Source organism: Haliotis rufescens, unplaced genomic scaffold (assembly GCF_023055435.1).
Source record: "Haliotis rufescens isolate VD_foot unplaced genomic scaffold, xgHalRufe1.0.p SCAF_9, whole genome shotgun sequence".
NCBI lineage: Eukaryota > Metazoa > Mollusca > Gastropoda > Lepetellida > Haliotidae > Haliotis > Haliotis rufescens.
In genome coordinates this window covers 1,040,798-1,056,088 of record NW_025964383.1, presented here as the reverse complement: position 1 = coordinate 1,056,088, position 15,291 = coordinate 1,040,798, and the positions used below count along the sequence as shown (strand labels likewise).

Below are 15,291 nucleotides of genomic sequence, written 5' to 3'. Positions count from 1 at the left end.
TGCATGATATTTGTGTCAGGTCTTGGGATGAAGCAAGAGGATATTTCATACCGGAGAAATATAAATCGTCAATACAAGAAAACCAGTCTAAGTTATCTGCCGAAGCACATTCCATTTGGCGTGTCTTGTGATAGCTTCAATGAAAGATTAGATTGTAGTATGTTGCCATTTTTTTGTTAGCCACAATCTTACAAGGTATTGATTCTAGCTTCCCACAACTTGACCCCATGTTGAAGGCTGCTCTGTGTGTTTTGGCTCGAAACTTCCGGTGAGCACTGTTGACAGTGGTTACTGCGAAAGGTAGCTGGTGAATGCAGGCCGAGACTTTGCGTTTTTAGTGACAAGTGGCAGGTTGGTCAGCATGCAACAGGAGAACGGCCTACGACCGATAATAATTATAGTGGGCTGTCATGTCACTGTAGATATCAAAGAAGGAAATTATTTGTTGTCTGAGACCAAATGCAAGTGACATCAGAGGTGGAATCTGATTGGTCAGTAAGGGGGACATAACTCGTACAGCCAATAGTGACGCTACCCCGAGCCCAGAACTTCCAGTAGAGTTCGGCAAGGGTGGAAACTTGACTTCTAAAGTCAGTTATTTGTTTCTTTGTTTGTTGTTTAACGCCGCACCAAGCAATATTCCAGCTATATGACGGCGGTCTGTAAATAATCGATTCTGGACCAGACAATCCAGTGATTGATAACGTGAGCATCGATCAACGCAATTGGGATCGATGACATGCATCAAACCAAGTCAGCAAGCCTGACCACCCGATCACGTTAGTCGCCTTTTACCACAAGCAAAGTGGCCTTTTACGGCAAGCATGGGTTGCTGAAGACCTATTCTACCCCGGAATCTTCAGGGGTCCTAAAGTCAGTTAACTCTCTTGCCTCGGGAAGATATGTTCACATTGGTCCGATGAACTCCCCGGTATTACTCTCCAACAGGATGTGGTGTGCACTGAGAGTGAGTGAATCACGTTCTTTAGTTTGTGGGTTCTAATCCCAGATTCACCCCGATTATGATCTCTGGTTTGTCAACATGATTCTTGCTTTTGTGGTTTTACGTCTCATAACTACAGTACATTTCGGGCTTTCCTCTCACGTTAATCTGACACATTGTAATATAATTGAAATAGTGACCCAATCCACGGCGGCCTGGAAATAATCGAATCTGGAGCAGGGAAACCAGTGACTGAAAGCAGAAGCTGCGATGAACGTCACCGGGGATGATGACACGCACCACCCTAATCAAGGGGTCCTTTTAGTCATGTTTCTTTGTTTGTTGTTTAATGCCACACTCAACAAAATGCCACTACCCCACATGTTTTAGGTACACTAATTATGTAAATATGTAAGTGTCCCATATGTAACCCCCCCCCCCCCCCCCCCCCCCTTGCTTCTTCCTCACTTTTACACAAGTCAGTGTGTTTGTAATTCTGCATTACATTCAGCTGCTGTTTTACAGTGGGTCATCCAGGATGGGACCGGACTCGTTCCTTACTAAGAGACAATCTTTTCTGGCCTGGCATGCTGAGATACACCGAAGAATGGATGCATACAGACTACCCAGCCACTTGAGTGAGTTTGTATGGATTTATGATCTCTGGAATTATCATGAGGATATGACAGCATTTTGGTTATCACAGATCATTTTACTAGATATGCCATGGCAATACCAACAAGGAATCAAACAGCCAAGACCACCGCTGAAGCCTTTTACAAGAACTTTGTTCAGCATTATGGTATGCCCCAACGACTTCACACAAACCAAGGTGCAATCTTTGAAGGCAAGCTAGTGAAGGAACTCTGTGATATTTTAAACATCAAGAAATCCAGAACAACTCCTTACCATCCGATAGGAAATGGCTTGTGCGAGAGATTCAACAGAACACTCTGTGACATACTTGGGACTCTAGCACCTGACCAGAAGAGAGACGGGAAGAATCATGTTGGACCACTAGTTCATGCATATAACTGTATTCATCATGAATCCACAGCCCAGACTCCTTTCTTTCTGATGTTCGGACGTGAACCAAGACTTCCCATCGACCTGGGTTTGGGCTTGAGCTTAAACAACAGAAGAAGTCTTCATTTCAATATACCAAGTCTCTGAAGGAACGTCTCCGACAAGCCTACCAACGAGCTGCTGAAGCATCTGAGACCTCCAAGGATCATCAAAAGGTTAACTACGACATGAAAGTAAGATGAGTCCTAGTTAAGATCTTGGCTTTTGTTTAGAAGCATAAACTCGCAGATTGTCGGGAAGAAGATGTATATATGGTTCTCAGGCAACCAAATCCTGCCATTCCAGTGTTTGTGGTCCAGAAGGTGGACACAGAAGGAAGAAATGAACCTTACACGGGAACCATCTTCTATCAAGACGATGTAAACAAAGAGAACAACAAAGAGAAAGACAACAACTAGACGACAACAGGTGATGTGACAGACGATTCAGAGGACAGAGAATTGTGTTTAGTGCCTGTTCGGACATTCCAGGAGACAGCAGAAGATCATGACTCAACAGCCATAAACAGTGAAGCTGCTGACAGAATGGAGGATTCTACCGAAAGACGAAACTGGTAACGATCACGGACTTCTTGTGGCAGTGAGACCTTCTTCTGGTGTTGACGACCACTCGTCCGAGTTATCAGAAGAACAAGGTGACAAAGGTGAAAAACCGGATGAAGAATGCGGTCATGGAACTTAACAGGACCAATCTGAGACATCAACGGCACTCAGAATAGAGGACAATCAGGCGCCAGCTGCAGTTGAATTGATAGAAGCCACTGAAGAAACTGCCGAGCCACTTGCAGAAGTCACTCTCAACTCTACCTTACCCCACCGACAGCAGCCAGTCGTTCCAGAAGATCAACGAGGAAGCTCCCTTGGATGACATCAGGAAAATACCTGATGAGTCACCAGATCCCAGACCAAGACAGGGAGAGGAGATCTCGGACTATCCAGGAACATGTTTCCAGTGGCGTTTTGGAACATTTATCTAGTGCATTTATTTTGATTGTTGATGGTAGCATTGAAGGACGAGGACGTCATTATTTGGGAGGGGATAGTATGTGGCCAAGTTGATTTTAATGCTATTTTGAAAATATTTTAGTAAAGTCTTTTTGTTGTCTTGTTTCTGTTTCTGCAAGTTTGTGTCTCAAGCAAGAATACTTGAGCAGTATAAAAGAAACAATTAGACTAGCTCCAGCACTCATATAAATACTAACATAACAATAGCCACTTTCTCTAGTCACCAACAGCACAAGCATCTTGCATTTTCTTCCCTTTCCAGCTTCTTGTAAGTGTAAACTTTTCTTGTTTTAGCTAAATCAGTTGGTCAGTTACATTTGAGAGATCAGTTGTGTTCCTATCGTTGTACTTGAATCAGCTGATGGTTAATTTTGTATTTTCTGGAAACCAAGTGTCATGCTCAGGATCTCTATAATAAGGTCAGTTTGTGTGTGGTTCATAATTATGTACCTTGTAAACATGTCTGTGTATTCAGTTTTATGAATTAGATGCATTAAGGTAATGCATTGATTGGTAATTATAATAGTTTAAAATATAAACTAGTATTTCATAATTAGTAGACATGTATCTTGATATCTTTAGATATTCTACCAACTGTACAGCTGGTATACCTTCTCCCTTCATCATTCCGAGGAAGGTCTCATAGAGTATGTAAGAGGTGTTGTCAGTGCGATGACATTTGAGTCAAGAAAGAGGAGTGTTGCCTTACCAGCGAGAATTGACAAATTATTTGGTGACAGCACAATGTGAGCGAGAGCCCCCCCAGGTAGAACAAAACCTGACGCAAGTTCAACGGTCGAACGCCAGTGGTGAAATCGTACAGCTGCACTATGTTCCCACAATGAACCCACTTTTAACACAAAAATGCGAGACCTCAAACAACACAATATCCTTCATCTTCAAGAGGCAAGGGAGTTAACTGACTGCAAAAGTCCAGTTTCCATTCTTGCTGAACGAAGCTGGAATTTCGTGCCTCGATCATAGTGCAACCAGTAATGAGTTTTCTATATCCCAACTACTGACCCCATTTGCTTCAAAAAAAATTGCGGCGCCAGTCAAGACGATCTTATCGATAATCAAGACACATATTGTAATAAAATGGGTCTTACCTCACGTCGTGCATCAAATCGTTTGAGCACCTTGATTAACAACATGAAAAGATTTGGAAACTATGTGTCGACGCCCAGTTGACGGTATCCATGTTTTGAAAAGCCTACAGTCGATCGAAATCTGCGTGAATTCCATGTTGTTTATGAATCGGATGTCTAGTTCGTTGCTTGATTTCGATTTGACTATGCATAGACTCATTAGTCAAGCCAAACTGTAACTCCGGAATTCCAGCCTAGTTCGGCAAGGGTGGAAAGTGGACTTTTACAGTCGCTTAACTCCCTTGCCTTGGTACAATGTCTATCCTCATCTTAATTGCCAGATTTGGGCAAGCATTCCTAGGTATGTGATACATACTCCAGGCAGTCCTTAAAGCTAATGGTGGACACTGTTAAGTTCTCACACCCTCCCTGGTTATACCGTCCTTTTTTCACAGTACAGTTTCATCTCCCTGGGTCTGATGGTTTCTCAATATTTGACTTGTAAGGACATTTTGAATTTGGAAGACAAACAGACAAAAGGCACAGTGTCATTGCATGAGCTCACTTGAATCTTAGGTTGACCTGGGGGCACGGGTGGCCTAGTCGTCTAAGGGGCCGCGATTCGCTGTGCAGATTTGCGTCGCTTGGGCATGCCAGAAACCTATGATTGTGGGTTCGAATCCAGGTTCACCCCGATTATGTTTCTAGGTATGTCAGCACCATACCCGTGCTCGTGGGTTTCACCGAAGTGGTAAACGTCTAAGACCTGCATCACTTCGGGTTTTCCTCCCACATTAAGCTGACACGCCGTGATATAACTGTAATACTCTAAAAAGCGGCGTTAAACCCAACTCACTCACTCACTCACTTAGGTTGACCACTATACATTATAACTCACATTGAGATTGTTATGATACAAATTTGCTGAAGGAAACGTGAAAGACTCGGCAGAAGAAAACTTTATTGACATAGATGACATGACAATGACAATTATAAAAATATAATGTGTATTATACTCTAGGTGAAGCAAAATAGACCTCTACACATAAAAGGACCAACAAGCTGCACATTTACAATGAATGTGCCAAGAAATGATTATCCCTTGGAGAGTAGTAACAGCTATATGGGATAGTGTACACCTGCATTGCTTCTGAACTATCCCCGAAAACAATATTGTAAACTGCTTATATTTTAACCGTATAGGTCCATATGAAACAACCGAATAAGTTAAACAATATAAAAACAGAACACTAAACATTTTTTTACCTATCATCCAAAGAACCTGAATTTGAACTATGTGTTCTATGAATTCCCTTTTAAGGAGAAGTATATACCCTGAATAAACTACATGGTAAGATTTCAATTCTTGTACATGAAAATAAGTATTATTATTATTATTATTTATAATTATCCTTAGTTCATCTATTTAATCACAACCAATCATAGCGTGTTTCATATACCACCAGAGATACATCAGATATGTGAACGCATACCATAGGCTGAGGTAGATTTTCATAAGACATTCATTGTTTCTAGTCATTGTTCCAGTGCTTCAACTGCCTGAAAATAGATCAGGTTTTCTACATTTCATGTGTTACTTTACCAACTCTGTGAAAGGGATGTTTGGCATTGCCATTATGAAATGAAATACTACAAGTGAATATATCAAAGAAGTGCTCCGTCAGTTTCATATTTCTCAGATTTTACACTTCTGTAGTAGTTATCTAAACTGATGAGGAAAAGAACATTACCAAACTGATTTTTTTACACATTGGGTCCAAACCTTTAATAGCATTACAAAATGATTGAAGATCAATTGCCAAGACAAAACCAAGACAATCTGTGGCTGAGTAATGGACATGCAACAGTAACCAGATCAGTCGAAACTTAGATTGAAGTGAAAATGTTTTAATGACTTAACTTTGAATGAGGCCAGAATATGCACTGCATAAAAGTTTTTCTTTTGATGAATTGTGCCATGGCACTGTAGATCCCCTGTATGTCAACAGTCGACAGTTAAAAAGACACTAAACAGTAGCTGTCAGAAGTGATATCTAAATGTCTTCTCCAAAAGTAATGAAGATCATTTGATTAATATGAAACATTTCCACAATGCTTCATTTGCAAAACATTTCCATAATGCTTTATTTGCAACAACACTTTACATCAAATTTTATTTTTTAAAGAAGCATATTATGCTTATTTAGATTTTTATTTACATATCAGTTCATATCATGAATGCAAATTTGGTTACACAGATTCCATGTCCAACAAAGTTAAATACCTGTCATACTTCGTTAATCCTACACAAAACATGTTATGACTTCCATGATGGCCATATTGAAAATTGGATTTAAAACGGATCTGATTTTTTAGGCATTATGATAGGTGGGAACAAGCTTGGCAAGTTTTATCTTCATTGGTCCAGCAGTTTCTTAGGGAAAGGTTAAATCAAGAATGAAACATATTGACACGCACGACTGAATGGTCCCCACAAACAGGGTTTCCAATAGGGCTGACATTATGGCCATATTGAAGTTAGGATCAGAACCTCCTGAACAAATATTGGAGTCTCATCACTGGTGTGGACAAGCACATGAAGTTTCTGCTTCATCGGTGCAGATGACTATGATGGATGATGGATGGTGGGACATCCAGGTCACAACATTAGCTCACTTCGACTCAGGTGAGCTAACAAAATCAAGGCCTCCAATTATAATTGGTACAGCAACTTAAAGCCTTTGCTCAGGGAATATGAATATCCCATTTTTTGCAAAACTGAGTAATGAAATCGCCCAACAGCATACATTATTGTTGAGGTTCATTGCCAGTGTGAGTATTATATATAGATAAACAGTCAAAGCATCATCTGTATGGAGGCAGAACCTAGTGAGTGATTGCACTGAACATTCCCTGAACACTACAGTCTGCCCCTTCACTTACAGAGCTCATCTAATACAATAAGCTGCCTATGAATAAGTATTAGTATATTGACTGTGATATATCACACTTGGTTGGTTTTGATTGATCATGAGGCATGCTGAATAATGAGTAATTTATCAACATGATACTAGTTGAACTCGAAGTTGTCAGTGAGAGACAATAACACTTGTCTCATCACATAACACAGATTTCTTTCAATGTACATATCAGCCTGCATATATAGGCTAGTGACTTCCATAGGCCCTTGCTTAAAGATCAGAGTTCTTGCAATATACTTTCAAAAAACCTTGGTCAAGGTTACTGACCTGGCACGTTTTCCACCACATGGTCTCTACTCTACTCTAATATATGGTATATACATACATGCCCTGTGAACAAGAACCAGCGATGTACAGTGATCACTGCTACACACCATGCAACAGAGCTGACAACAAGCTAAGCAAGGCTTTCTGGTTTTGAAATTTGAGTGAACTAGAAATCAAGAAATTCCATCAACTTCTTGTCCATTTGGCCAGCCATTTTTTATTACTTAGTTCACCAGGTTTGGAGATAAAAAATAGAAAGCATTAATTGGGACAGCTGCAAAGGTGGAAATTAGTTATGTTTCATTTACTTGCCTCAAAATAATGCAAACATTACAGTGAACTACTAGGGTTCACTTACTCAAAGCATGTTTAACTACAGTCAGTGCACACAACCCAAAATTGTCAAATTACTTGCTACAAAAATAATTCTCCACAGCTGTAATAAATCTGGGCTGGAAGACCCATCATCCAAGTAACCAAAAAATGTTTGGCCAAAGGTTATGAACTTTCAAACAAGGATCAATCACTTCAGAGTGAGTGACCAAGCTGATTGTGTGTTGTCATACCCTGGTCCAGACTCAAGTACTTTCACACTGCTGTGAACATGTGTAATATTGCTGACACTGGCTAAAAACTACAATCAATCACCCACTAATATTGAATATTAGAATAGGTCTTCAGTAACCCATGTTTCCTGTAAAAGGCAACTATGCTTGTCGTAAGATTCAGTTTTTCATGGCGTTATGCTCGTTACCTTCTGTTGTGTCAATTTGTGTTTTAATTGCAGACAAATGTCATTGTTCTAAACAAACATTCACTACAAAATGTGCCAGACTCGTGAAGAGCTGGGTTAAATGGATTTTCATCACACCAAGTTGGTCGTAAGTGGTGACCATGTTTGCCGGAAGAGGTGACTAACGGGATCAGCCACATAAACATTCAACAGCCACTTAAGGTACAACTTTGCAGAATCTGATGAACTGAAACTTGTTAATGCAAAAATGGTATGGAAACAGCAAAATCAGTGCATACATGAGGTAAATTTGCACAATGGTATTGTCTATCAATTTCAAAGTAAATACAGTAGAGGTGGGGGCTTTTTATATAGAGGCTCTATAGATATGGTCTCTGTTGGAGGCCATGTAACAACAAGCCCGCCTATATTCGGTCATAGTCGGTTACACAAATTTTGTGGCCAGTAAACTCAACATAGAAACTTCACTAATTTTAATACCTTCGTTCACACTTAACAAAAAAACTGTAAAACATGCGATAAAAAAAGACAAGCAAAATCATTAACCCAAATGGCTGCCTGCTTCCACCTCTGACTTCATTATGGCATCACGTTGTTTTTCTGTCTGCTCATCCGTTGAATTGTCAACTTATGCCTTATCAGTAACAACATTGAAGATGCCTTCAGTTGTCTACACAGAGTATTAATTTGGGCTGGGACAGGTAACTCGGGTAGGGTGGGTCCTGAGTACGACCGGGGTACCCACATGACTACCTGGACCCATGGTTAGTCACGTGACATACTGTTTAATGACATTAACAATAAAACTCAATGGTTACACTACAAGTATAGTTAATGTTCACATTTCTTTCTCACTATGCAGGCATGTATTCGTTCTGACTTTTATATGTTCGAGTAAGGATAAAGCGTCTATCAACTGCAGTGTGTACATGATCAGATCGTATAAAACATGTATCTAAATAGTTTTTGCCAGGGCTGCGGTAAAACAATTCCCATTCGGACATTTTGTACCCAACTCTTGTGACCTATAGCGGGTATCCAGGTAGGGCCGGTTTATGGGTGTCGGGTACCCGGGTAATAAATTTGGACTTGTCCCAGCCCAAGTTTTAATCTCTTACAAGCACTCATTGTGTGGAACAGGACAGAGGTCAGCAGATGGTGTATGGTACCCAACCAGGATTTTAGTAATAAAAAACTAATTGCAGTTGTTAAGTGTTCACTTAATTATTCACAATATCAAGATCAAAGGTAATTTCACACACTCAAAATGTATGCAATGTTATTTTTGTATGATTAACAGAAATATGAACACTTCCTGACGTATCCCTATAACTGCTAAGCATCACTAGATAGATGTACATGTCAGCCAAATGAAAATAATTGTCATGCACCACTGCACCATGGTGACGGTAACATCAGGCCACACTCTCAAATAGTTTTGTTTTGTTTTGGAATCGGATTACAGAGCATGTCATTTCAACACTTTCACTTGGACATTTAAACACTTTGAATGTATCTAGGAAAATTATATTCGGAACAAAATTGCAATCAACAATGATCAATTTCTTAACAATACCTACAGTTTAATATAACAAACAACAAACACAACATTCAAATGTACAATGTAACAAATATATATCTGGAGCTTGCTAAAAGAGATTGTGTCCTCAAATAACCACTATGTCATATTTTGTAACAATATACAGTAGAACGAACACGGACATAACGAACAAACGGATACAACAAACTGTTAAAAAATCCCCGATTTATCTCCAATATAATATCATATAAAATTTATGATATAACAAACTCTCTACAGCGAACTTACGGATACAGCGAACTGATATCTGATCACCGACAAGCCCATTTATCACTTATTAGTGACGTGTACAGCAAACTAAGAAATCTCACTCAGTGTCAAGTGTCACTGACAATTGGCTGTATGCAATCAGCGGCGAATCAAAACAATCACCACGAATCAACACAATCACCACGAATCAACACAATCACCACAAATCACCACAATCACCACTAATCAACACAATCACCACGAATCAACACAATCAGCGATGACGGATCAACCTTGCTAAACTGCATTGTGTTAATCTTACCTGTACATGTAATCTTGTCTGTAAAACAAACATTAAACATATCAATTTTACGAGATTGTGTCCAAGTGTCAGTTCACTTGCATATGCTATCATTGCGGGCAAAAGTAAGAGGAATTTCATAACAATGTTCGAAAAATGTTAAGAATTTAATGTTATTAAATGAATGTTATAAAATGTTATCAATTGAATGCTATGAAGTGATCACTGCTAATACAAATCAATGCTGCAATTACATGTCTTGTGTTTTGTTTTATCCAAGATTGCTGACATTTCCGAGCGAAAACGTATATAACGAACAACAGATATAACGAACTGATTTCTCTGGTCCCTTGTAGTTTGTTATATCCATATTTTACTGTATAACACCCGGTTTGTGCCAACACAATGTACAGCACTACACGGTGCCCACACAATGTACAGCACTACAGGGTGCCCACACAATGTACAGCACTACACGGTGCCCACACAATGTACAGCACTACAGGGTGCCAACACAATGTACAGCACTACACGGTGCCCACACAATGTACAGCACTACAGGGTGCCAACACAATGTACAGCACTACACGGTGCCAACACAATGTACAGCACTACACGGTGCCAACACAATGTACAGCACTACAGGGTGCCCACACGATGTACAGCACTACAGGGTGCCCACACGATGTACAGCACTACAGGGTGCCAACACAATGTACAGCACTACAGGGTGCCAACACAATGTACAGCACTACACTGTGCCAACACAATGTACAGCACTACAGGGTGCCAACACAATGTACAGCACTACAGGGTGCCAACACAATGTACAGCACTACACGGTGCCCACACAATGTACAGCACTACACGGTGCCAACACAATGTACAGCACTACAGGGTGCCAACACAATGTACAGCACTACACGGTGCCCACACAATATACAGCACTACACGGTGCCCACACAATGTACAGCACTACACAGTGCCAACACAATGTACAGCACTACAGGGTGCCAACACAATGTACAGCACTACAGGGTGCCAACACAATGTACAGCACTACACGGTGCCAACACAATGTACAGCACTACAGGGTGCCAACACAATGTACAGCACTACACGGTGCCCACACAATGTACAGCACTACACGGTGCCAACACAATGTACAGCACTACAGGGTGCCAACACAATGTACAGCACTACACTGTGCCAACACAATGTACAGCACTACACGGTGCCAACAAAATGTACAGCACTACACGGTGCCAACACAATGTACAGCACTACAGGGAAAACAGGTAAACTCCAGTACTCCTCAAGATCAGGTAACAATACATCCTTGGCAGTACATCATTAATCAGCCATAGAACATACACACTGAATAACAACAAACACAACATAAAAATGTATATAACAACAAATATAGAACTTGCTAAAAAAGATTGTATCCTCCAATAACCACTATATTATATTTAGTAACAATATATTTAAGAAATAAGGTTCGCTCTACCCCCTGTGTTGCCCTGAACTATTATAGTTTGCATAGTTCAGGGCAAAACTATACATTATTACACACTTCACATGTGTGTAGAGCAAACTATTACATTTCTGCGATTGCGAATTTAACATAAATCTTGCATTTTGTTGGAGATGGGTTTAAAACAATTCTGGAACTTTCCTTCACAAAAGTTGGCAGACTGCAACAACTGCAAGCCATGAAATGGAGTGCTTACTGGGAAGTTGTCATGCACACTGTTGTCATGTTTTGGCCATTTGGAGGACATACACTTGTCAAGCAGACAGTATGTTTCCTCACTCCTCACCACAAGGACATCCTTGATGGACAGTATGTTTCCTTATTCCCCACCACAAGGACATCCTTGATGGACAGTATGTTTCCTTATTCCCCACCACAAGGACATCCTTGATGGACAGTATATTTCCTTATTCCTCACCACAAGGACATCCTTGATGGACAGTATATTTCCTTATTCCCCACAACAAGGACATCCTTAGTGGACATTATGTTTCCTTACTTCTCAGCACATGGACATCCTTGGTGGAAAGTATGTTTCCTTACTCCTCACAAGGACATCCTTTGTGGACAGTATGTTTCCTTATTCCCAACAACAAGGACATCCTTGGTGGACAATATGTTTCCTTACTTCTCAGCACAAGGAAATTCTTGGTGGACAATATGTTTCCTTACTCCCAACCACAAGGACATCCTTGGTGGACAATATGTTTCCTTACTCCCAACCACAAGGACATCCTTGGTGGACAGTATGTTTCTTTACTCCCAACCACAAGGACATCCTTGGTGGACAGTATGTTTCCTTATTCCCAACCACAAGGACATCCTTTGTGGACAGTATGTTTCCTTACTCCCAACCACAAGGACATCCTTTGTGGACAGTATGTTTCCTTACTCCTCACCACGAGGACATCCTTGGTGGACAGTATGTTTCCTTACTCCCAACCACAAGGACATCCTTTGTGGACAGTATGTTTCCTTACTCCTCACCACGAGGACATCCTTTGTGGACAGTATGTTTCCTTACTCCCAACCACAAGGACATCCTTGGTGGACAGTATGTTTCCTTATTCCCCACCACAAGGACATCCTTGGTGGACAGTATGTTTCCTTACTCCTCACCACAAGGACATCCTTGGTGGACAGTATCTTTCCTTACTCCCAACCATAAGGACATTTTTGGTGGACAGTGGGTTTCCTTACTCCCCCATCCATCCTTACTCTTCCAGCATGCTATGTTGTGGTGCCCTTGTGTTCCTGCCGTCGTTTTTCCATGCGTCTGACCATAGGCCAGCACAGCAGTAAAATCCCACTGACCAGACAGCAACTGCTGCAGATGTAGATAACAATGTCGTACTGACCAGTCATGTCCTTTATCAAACCTGCAAATGTCAAATCAGACAGTTTAAGTTCCTGTTGTTCACACTTAGATTATTGTCGGTATTTTGTAGAAAATGTGAAACAAGCCCAAATGACAAAACATTGCAACAGTTGTCCTGCAGTGACTAGACTAGCATCTAGTATCTTAATATAAATATAATAAAAAGGAGCCCAGAGACTCTTTATGATACTGCAGTAATCTAGACTTGATAAACATTATAGACTTGCATGGGCTGTATTGGATATATTTGTATCATGCAAATATTTGTCCTGCAGTGACCTACCAAGCAACCATGTCCTACAGTGACATATCTTGCAATGGCTGTCCTTAGGTGACCTAGCTTGCAACATTTGTCCTGCAGTGACCTACCTAGCAACGTCTGTCCCGCAGTGACCTACCTAGCAATGTCTATCCCACAGTAACCTACTAGCAATGGCTATCTTGCAGTGACTTACCTAACGGCTATGCAGTAACCTACTAGCAATGGCTATCTTGCAGTGACTTACCGAGTAACATCTTTCCTGCAGTGACCTACCTAGCAACGTATATCCCGCAGTAACCTAATAGCAATGGCTATCTTGCAGTGACTTACCTAGTAATGTCTGTCCTGCAGTGACCTACCTAGCAAAGTCTATCCCGCAGTAACCTACTAGCAATGGCTATCTTGCAGTGACTTACCTAGTAACGTCTGTCCTGCAGTGACCTACCTAGCAACGGCTATCCCACAGTAACCTCCTAGCAATGGCTATCTTGCAGTGACTTACCTAGCAACGGCTATCCCGCAGTAACCTACTAGCAATGGCTGTCTTGCAGTGACCTACATGTACTAGCATGGGCTATCTTGCAGTGACATACTAGCAATGGCTATCTTGCAGTAACCTCCTAGCAAAGGCTATCTTGCAGTGACTTACCTAGCAACGTCTGTCCCGCAGTAACCTACTAGCAATGGCTATCTTGCAGTGACTTACCTAGCAATGGCTATCTTGCAGTGACTTACCTAGCAACGGCTATCCCGCAGTAACCTACTAGCAATGGCTGTCTTGCAGTGACCTACATGTACTAGCATGGGCTATCTTGCAGTGACATACTAGCAATGGCTATCTTGCAGTAACCTACTAGCAATGGCTATCTGGCAGTGACTTACCTAGCAATGGCTATCTTGCAGTGACATACTAGCAATGGCTATCTTGCAGTAACCTACTAGCAATGGCTATCTTGCAGTGACTTACCTAGCAATGGCTATCTTGCAGTGACTTACCTAGCAATGTCTATCCTGCAGTGACCTACTAGCAATGGCTATCCTGCAGTGACCTACTAGCAATGGCTATCTTGCAGTAACCTACTAGCAATGGCTATCTTGCAGTGACTTACCTAGCAATGTCTATCCTGCAGTGACATACTAGCAATGCTATCCTGCAGTGACCTACTAGCAATGGCTATCTTGCAGTAACCTACTAGCAATGGCTATCTTGCAGTGACTTACCTAACAACGGCTATCCCGCAGTAATCTACTAGCAATGGCTATCCCCCAGTAACCTACTAGCAATGGCTATCTTGCAGTGACTTACCGAGTAACGTCTTTCCTGCAGTGACCTACCTAGCAACGTATATCCCGCAGTTACCTACTAGCAATGGCTATCTTGCAGGGCCTTACCTAGTAACGTCTGTCCTGCAGTGACCTACCTAGGAATGGCTTTCCCACAGTTACCTACTAGCAATGGCTATCTTGCAGTGACCTACTAGCAAAGGCTATCTTGCAGTGACTTACCTAGCAACGGCTATCCCGCAGTAACCTACTAGCAATGGCTGTCTTGCAGTGACCTACATGTACTAGCATGGGCTATCTTGCAGTGACCTACTAGCAATGGCTATCTTGCAGTAACCTCCTAGCAAAGGCTATCTGGCAGTGACTTACCTAGCAACGTCTGTCCCGCAGTAACCTACTAGCAATGGCTATCTTGCAGTGACTTACCTAGCAATGGCTTTCTTGCAGTGACTAAATAGCAATGGCTATCCTGCAGTGACCTACTAGCAATGGCTATCTTGCAGAAACCTACTAGCAATGGCTTTCTTGCAGTGACTTACCTAGCAATGTCTATCCTGCAGTGACCTACAGCAATGGCTATCCTGCAGTGACCTACTAGCAATGGCTATCTTGCAGTA

At 41.4% G+C, this 15,291-nt stretch overlaps 1 protein-coding gene and 1 long non-coding RNA gene across 4 annotated transcripts in view; both read right to left on the bottom strand.

Moving 5' to 3' along the window:
• Positions 1-5,062: 5,062 nt before the first annotated feature.
• LOC124152655 (monocarboxylate transporter 12-B-like) overlaps positions 5,063-15,291 on the bottom strand; it is a 44,993-nt gene continuing 34,764 nt past the window's right edge. For both annotated transcript variants that reach the window (XM_046525686.2, XM_046525685.2), the window contains exon 6: positions 5,063-13,129. In XM_046525686.2, coding sequence (XP_046381642.1) covers positions 12,981-13,129 — 149 coding nt within the window. In that variant the 3' untranslated portion in view covers positions 5,063-12,980. The remainder of the gene's footprint in view (positions 13,130-15,291) is intronic.
• On the bottom strand, positions 13,139-14,859 carry LOC125377406. Of its 2 annotated transcripts, none has more exons than XR_007219559.1 (3): positions 14,837-14,859; positions 14,065-14,178; positions 13,139-13,945 (listed from the first exon to the last, which is right to left on the bottom strand). It is a non-coding gene; the product is annotated as an uncharacterized LOC125377406 (long non-coding RNA). The 2 variants fall into 2 exon arrangements; XR_007219560.1 differs by lacking the exon at positions 14,837-14,859 and adding an exon at positions 14,552-14,565.